Source organism: Calidris pugnax, unplaced genomic scaffold (genome assembly GCF_001431845.1).
Source record: "Calidris pugnax isolate Ruff unplaced genomic scaffold, ASM143184v1 scaffold20, whole genome shotgun sequence".
Taxonomy (NCBI): domain Eukaryota; kingdom Metazoa; phylum Chordata; class Aves; order Charadriiformes; family Scolopacidae; genus Calidris; species Calidris pugnax.
Window position 1 is genome coordinate 24,170,764 of NW_015094510.1, and position 7,892 is coordinate 24,178,655.

The 7,892-nt window shown below is 41.8% G+C and overlaps 1 protein-coding gene across 1 annotated transcript; it reads left to right on the plus strand.

Moving 5' to 3' along the window:
• The first annotated feature begins 66 nt into the window (after positions 1–66).
• On the plus strand, positions 67–7,186 carry GPR12 (G protein-coupled receptor 12). The gene is made up of 2 exons (XM_014966175.1): positions 67–194; positions 789–7,186. Exon 2 carries the CDS (start codon positions 801–803, stop codon positions 1,803–1,805), a length of 1,005 nt encoding a protein of 334 aa, XP_014821661.1. The 5' UTR covers positions 67–194; positions 789–800; the 3' UTR covers positions 1,806–7,186.
• The last annotated feature ends 706 nt before the right edge of the window (positions 7,187–7,892 follow it).

The window sequence follows — 7,892 nt, forward strand, 5'->3', positions numbered from 1 at the left end:
CCCTGCGCGCGCGCGGGCGCGCGGCCGAGGGGAGGGGGGGGCGCGCACCTGCGCTGCTCCCTCAGCCCCGCCGTGAGGGGCGGGCGGTCCCGCTGCCGCCTTTGAAGGGACCCAGGGGCGGACCCTCCTCTGTGTTCCTTCTCCTTCCTTCCTTCCTTCCATCCATCCTCCGACCGCGCCGGGGGAAAGCCCAGGTGAACAACCGCCGCCGGGTGTATGTGTGTGGGGTGGGGTGTCCGCGTCGAGTTTGTTAGTTCTCAGAGGATAGGGCCTCCCCACCCCACCCCGGGCGGGATTTTCCTCACAGGGGGTCGGTGAAGGGTTCTCCCCATCCCCCGCCCTTATCCTGGCCGCTCCCTCCGTGACCAAAGAAATAATCCCGCTTTGAAACCGTGGCGGCTGAATAACGGGGTTTTACACCAGCCCACACCCCAAATTGCAGCTCTTCCACGCGGGGAGGGGGGTAGTGGTGTGGTGTGGGGTGGGTGGTGTTAGCTATTTGATGGGCTTCCTCCCCTCCCTGCGCCTTCTTCCCTCTGCAGGTGAAGGGAATTACCGCTCGATCACTCAGCCTCCCTCTGTCGGTCCCTTGGCAGATAATTTCGGGCAGTTTTCAAATTTACCCCCCTCTCCCCTCCTCTTTTTTTCATTTTTATTGTCACATTTATGTAACAAGTGCCTGCTTGCACATTAGATTGGTGTTGCCGTCTAGGGCGTTGCATGCTCCGGGAGTGCTGCATCCAGTGCTGTGTCTGAACATTAAAAAACATGTCTTTCCGTTGAAGAAGACAGGGGTTAAAATGAATGAAGATCTGAAGGTTAATTTGAGCTGGCTGCCTCAGGATCATGTAGAAGCCAGCTCTACCGAGAATGCCTCAGCCGCAGGCTCCTCCCTGGTTCCTGTCGTAGACCCAGAGCCCGAGCTTTTGGTAAACCCCTGGGACATTGTCTTGTGTACTTCAGGGACCCTTATCTCCTGCGAAAATGCCATTGTGGTTCTTATAATTTTCCATAATCCCAGTCTTCGTGCTCCCATGTTCCTCCTGATAGGCAGCCTGGCGCTGGCAGATCTCTTAGCGGGCATTGGATTGATCATCAATTTCGTTTTTGCATACCTTCTGCAATCAGAAGCTACGAAACTGGTTACGATTGGACTGATTGTTGCCTCTTTCTCAGCATCTGTCGGCAGCTTGCTGGCTATTACTGTTGATCGTTACCTCTCCCTGTATTACGCTTTGACTTACAATTCGGAGAGGACTGTCACTTTTACCTATGTCATGCTTATATTGCTCTGGGGAGCATCTATCTGTGTTGGACTGCTGCCTGTAATGGGCTGGAACTGCCTCAGAGATGAATCCACCTGCAGTGTTATCAGACCACTCACTAAAAATAATGCAGCAGTCCTTTCGGTCTCTTTCTTGCTTATGTTTGCCCTCATGCTGCAGCTCTACATTCAAATCTGTAAAATCGTGATGCGCCATGCCCATCAGATTGCCTTGCAACACCATTTCCTGGCCACTTCCCACTATGTGACCACCCGAAAAGGAGTGTCTACTTTGGCCATTATTTTGGGGACTTTTGCTGCTTGCTGGATGCCTTTTACACTCTATTCTTTAATAGCAGATTACACCTATCCTTCTATATACACCTATGCCACCCTCCTGCCAGCTACCTACAATTCCATCATCAATCCTGTAATATATGCTTTTAGAAACCAGGAGATACAGAAAGCACTTTGGCTCATCTGTTGTGGCTGTATTCCTTCTAACCTGTCTCAGAGAGCAAGATCACCCAGTGATGTCTGATTGGCAGCTAGGAGGACGTTCCTTAACGTGTTACTTCCCAGCCATTCTTACGACACTGTCTTTGGTTTAGATGCATTCATTAAATGGTGTGTAATGGGTTCATATAAAAGCCACAGGATGCACAAACCTTTTTGTAAACAGAAAACCCCAGTGACCAGAATGAATCGAGTGGTTTAAGGGAGACTTCCAAAATCAAAATAATCAGTGTTACAGATTTTTAATGTTACTCAGGGTCTTTTTGTTACACTACCCAGACTTTGCCATGATTTTACATTGTTTGCTAATTAAAATTAGATTGAAGCAGCATACCTTCTTTGAAATTATTTATGTGATTGAGTTCAGTCATACTGCATGTTACAGTCTGTTGTCAGTGGTTTTTTTTCCCCCTAATTAGTTTTAAAACAGGAAAAAAATAAAAAAGGAAAACCTGTGTCCTGTTACCCCATTTGTATATCATCAGAATACTCTTCAAAATAATGGCCAATTTTAGCAATTTATGTGGTATTTATTGTAATAATCTCAGTGCAACAAATTTGCTCTAAGAGAGGAAGTACTTGTATAGCTTTTTATTTTACGTCTCAGCATGAATTAGCTTGATAATTGTTTTAAAGTGTTACCTGTTCTCTCCTGAGTTCTGGCAGGATGTTAAAACAGAAGATATACTTTGCCTTCCTTTTCAAGTCAGCCATATGTTTTCACTTAGATATGGGACATCAGAGCTCATTATTCATTTTAAAAAAGAATTCAGTGGGGAGTTTTGAAATTGATGAAACAATATTGCCTCTTTTGGCTATGCGTTTGTAATAGATGCAACACTAACTTTCTCAGACAAGTTTATCTTTTCAGAAGTGTATAAGAAGATATCTAATAAAATAACCTACAAATTACTTGCAAGACGTATTTAGCATCTAAGTGAAATGGTTCCCCTTAAGTTTGTTATCAAGTCAAAACTATTGCCACTTGTTTTCATTGTTCTGCTATATACTTAAAATACTGAAGTTTATAAATTCTCAGAGCAGATCTGGTTCATAATTGTATGCAACCAGAACTGCAACATGAAATAATGTTTTCTTCTTTTCTGGCAGTTTCATCCATTACAGATTGTGATTCTTCGCACTGTATGTGTGTCAGTTCACTTCATTATAGGTTGTTAGTTGTGGTCAAAAAATGCAGAGCTTTTCAAACCACTTCTCACCTTTTACTGAAGCCGCATTAGAATGCACTGGAAATAAACATTGTTTTCCAATTTGAAGACTTGATTGTCAGGGAGAAAATCTTCCTGGCAGGTGTCTTCGTGAAACTTAAGGTGTGCCCTACTGTCAGTGCATGGGAGTTGACAGAACCACTTCCTTTAGTGTTGATGGGAACTCCATGTGTGAATGCCCTTGCATCAGTAGGATGCTATATTCCCTTGAAGGTCAAAGTCAGTATACTGTATTGTTGCTTCAATATCTTCCATTACAGTTTTAAAAAAAACCCAACAAACTCAAGTGTAAAAACAGCAATATCTACAGTTCAATGAAAAAATATACCTGTATAGTATAGAAAGTAGAGACAACCATGTTGCTGGTCTGGATTTTTCCAGATGGAATCTGTCCTTTTCACATGGATGTTTGGGTGACTGTAGCTTTTTGTGGCAAAGTTTCTGTGACGTTAAGAATCATACGCTATACACAAAGCTGAATCTCAAATGTGAATAAGTTGTCTGTAAACAAGGCTCTGTAGAGATTTCTATGAGCAATAATTAATTTTAGTTGCAATGCTGGGTTCAAATTCCATTATTTCCTTGGTTCAGTCTTCATGATATTTGGCTCTTACTTTGTAATCTGATTAGTTTAATAATTGCATGGCATGGACCAGTAGAGCTGTGAACTTGCAGCTCCCTTGGCTTCACTGCAATTTACAGATGCTCAGCACAGTTAGACTATGACCCCTGCTCAGTGTAGGATATCGGTGTTCTGTATCTACTTCTGAATGCTAATGAAACTCTAGTCATTGCCTTGTACCTATTTTGTTATGAATTTTTGTATAAGAAATAATCACTTCATAAATATCCATGCTATGTATGCGTGCAGTTTTGCAAGTATGCAAAGTATGGGGAATAATTGGCAGTAAAAGTCATGAGCTGAATAATGTAGAGAGGCTGAATAATGTAGAGTGGCACTTTTTAAAACAAAAAATAAGTTAAAGCCATGCAAAATTTACACCCCCTCCCTTCGTTTCCGCCAATTGTTATTCTGTATTAAATTGTTCAAAAGTGTGATGAGGATAAGGAGCTACAGCTGTGACCAAAATTCAGTCCTGAGGGCAACTGTTATGCTGTTTATGCAGACCTGTTTTCATCCTCTTGGATAACCTCACAGGCACTAGTGTTTTTCTCTCCACAGCACCTGGGTGGTAGGGAAGCCAGAGAATAACAGCACAGAGGGAGAGAATGTTGTCCCCCCTTCTCATGCTGGTTCACCGAGTGTCCTTTGTCATCTTCCTCACTCCACAGGCTGCTCAAATCCACAGAGGCTCTCCAAGAGTGCCGGGGGAGCCGACCTTTTCCTTGTGCCAGAGCAGAGTGATTTGTAATTGGAAGCTCCTCTCCTGAGGAGCCGTGTGAGTCAAATGGTGGGAAGAAGGATTAATTATAGAAGTTCCACAAAGCTAGCTCATAGGGATGTGACTTGCCCTCATTTGAGGAGTAGCACATGGTTACCTTTCACCACAAACAGATGAGAAACATGATTATCCCTCCCAAGCTACTGCTGTGACCTCCAGTGAGGATGTTGTCTTTTCCAGAAATACGTTCTTAAATTGAGATTGTGCAGCATATGCCAGAATATCCTCCTGGCAGTCAGTGACATAGGTTTGCCCGCAGCTGTCAGAGCAAGCTTTAACATGGTTTGCAGTGCTGGATAGATGCGATATAACACACCTGTGACTGAACTCTTGGAGGGGGAACAGAGCTGTGGGTACAAAGCTGCCTACCTCACTTGCACAACAGGAAAGCTTGACAGACAGACACTTTTCAGACCCTGCAGAATTAAACAATTCTCTGCCATCACCTCAGAGTTACAGTATAGGCCCTGCTTCTAGATGGTGAGGTGCCAGCATCCATCCAAAGTCCCTCTGAAACTGGCAGAAATCTATATAGCTTGCAGGATTCTGTCATTTTGGTGTCCCATTAAACAACACCCGTGTGTAAAACTGGAGTGTTAGATTAACCGTTCTGTGTACAGTGAACGATCTTTCATATCTCCGTCATGATGACAAAAGCCTTTTATCTTAATGCGTAATTTAGTTTAAAGAACTGAAGTTCATTTTTATTTACTAAGACACTTGACCCAAAGTTAGTAACAGGTTGTATCTTGGTGGGCGAAATGTGCTGTGGTCAGTGTTTTCATATATTCATTCTCAAAGCTTGGGAGAGGATTTTTTTTCGTTGTCTTGTTGTTTTTTTTAACCATTTCTCCTGACAGTAAGAGTTCAGCAATAAGGGGAAATACGTTTTTAGCACAAGAGCAATAAAATCCTCCATGTTGCGGGTACTATAAACTGCTGAGTAAACTCAGAGCAATAGAGAGGAAGCAATATCTTCTTTAGACAAAAAATAGTATCTTGCATAAGGACTTTAAGTAAGCAAAAGTCTTCCTTTGTTAAGCAGTTGCTATCAGACTGATGTGGGACATTATTTCTGGTTGGTTTGTGTTACAGTTACTGAGTTCCTGAATAGAATTACTCAGCAATAACCTTTTACCTTAGTTCTTGGATCCTGAATCCATGCTATTTGCAAGAAGGAATTATGTACTGCAGTGGGGATTTTTATTATTTTCATTGTTTGGCATTTAGTTGTACAGCATTCTATGGATAAATTCATTTCGTTCAGGGACTCTGATTGTAACTTAATACTGAGAATACTCTTACCATACAAAAACTGAGAATACCTGAATGATGTGATGCCTGACAAGATGGATATGATAAATGATGCTAGCCCACTCTGAAGGCAGCTTGGCTTTTAAAAGAACAAAGTATGGTATCATTGAAGAAAACCCTTACCAACACCCAGGGTATTTGGAAGCAAGCTGAAAGGCCTGCTATGGCTGCTATATCTTCCTACCATGGACAGTCAGTGACATAAGGCACTGTGTCCATCCTTCATGTTCAGGGGTCAGCCTTGAGGCTTCTTGGAGTTGCTAAAATCCCTCCATGGACAGCAGCCTTTGTCTTAGGCCAGCAGCCTTTCCATCCCCAAAGAGTTATTTTTCTATTGCCTCATTTTCTTAGGCATTGTTTAGCTTCTAAAAATAAAATACTTGTGAAAACAGTTTGATAATTTCGGTGGTAAACTTGGGAAAAACAAATTTTTCACATGCTTACCGTATTGGACACTTAGTGTATTGCATGTTAGTGAGAAGCCCTATAACTTGACTTGCAAGTTACAAGTGTGAGGCAGCAGGGCTACTCAAAAGCATGTGAAATTTGGTGATTAGCCAATAAAAAGGCCAGTGCAGATGACAGCGCATTACTGCAATTTGGGAAACATAATTTTAAATGGTATTTAAATTTGCTGATTATTTTTTTTCCTGGTTTTTGAATGCCATTATATAAAGCGGTGGTTTACTCTCTCTTTCAATGACACATTTAGTTTGGCTTAGTGGTAGTCCAGAGATGTGCAGTGGAGAAAAAAATAAGATCTCTCAATCTCTGCTTATAGAGAGGGGACTAAAAGGAAGTGGTGTGATTTATATGTCATGAATAAGCAATAGTACAGGAAAGATAGATTAATCATGCATATCTCCCCCATCTGTCAGTAAAAGAACAATGAGACTCCCAGTAAACTTGAACGGTCTCATATCTGGAAATACTTTTTGGTACAAAAGGAAATTACTCCTTAAAACTGGGTGCTGCTGGCTTCTTCAGACGAAGAATTTGCAGTTCCTTTTAATGTATCAGAAATCTGGATGAATTGCAAGGATATCTGCTTTCGTACTAGATGGGTGCTGAAAGATGAGAGGATGGAAGTCTTCATGGCTTGGTGAATCAGCCAGGTAATGCAGTGGTTGAGGTTGGACAGGAAGGATGCTTGGATAAAGTTTGCCTTTGAGAAAGTTATTTTGAATTGTCCATTTGGAACCTTACTGGATGTCCACGGAGCACCTGAGAGGGGCTCTGGGGGAAATGAAGTACAGCAGTCCCTGTGAGTTTCAGGCGGGCAGTATCGCTGTTCCTGTTGAATGGTGCCTGGAGAACAGAAAGGAGGAAATAATGGTCAGCAGTGAGGTCCTTCTCCCTTGAAAACGTGACCTCGTGTTTTATTCAGATTATAACTTGTCTTGTTAGCACAGTCTTACATGGCTCCACCTGAAATCAGAAGCAGTTTTTTTGTGGAAAAATATTAAAAATACAAAAGTAGAACCAATAGCAGATTATTTTAGAGTAAGTCATTATGTACTTCTGTTTCTTCTAAGGAGCAGCTGGGTTTATAACTTTGCAGTAACTGTTTCTTTGAAAACAATGTGCCCTTGCACTCAAAAAAACCTAAAAAGTCCATGCTGCAGGTTTTTTTTTTGAAAATTGTTGTGGTCTTGTAAGCCAGACAATAAGAAACAGTTGCATATTTCACTGTGTTATACAAATTTCTTCTAGAAGAGAAGGAAAAAAACCCAAACCTGAATGTAGGTTAGATGAAACCATATTGTAATTAGCTAGTGCGTCACTGCTGTGATGCAAACGATAATTCAGTGCCATTGAAAGGATAAGGGGAGATTTTTGCAAGTGGGTTGGGAGAATAAAACTAATTTTAAAACAAAGGTCAGTCAAACTTGCATCCCAAACTTCTTGAATTTCCTTTTGAAGAAATTGTCCTCACCTCCCCAAGCCTTTTGTTTTGCACTCTACATATGCCAAGGCAATTTTTATAAACTCTTGCTGACAGGCTAAATATTTGACTGGATGAGATAGTATAATGGGTTTCCCCCTCCCAGATGGAGGGAAGACTTTTCTGTCCCAAAACTAGTGAATGAATTTATTTATCTGATATCTCTTAAGTAAAACAGACCTTTCTAAACAGCGTAGAGTACTTAACGGACATTCACAGCA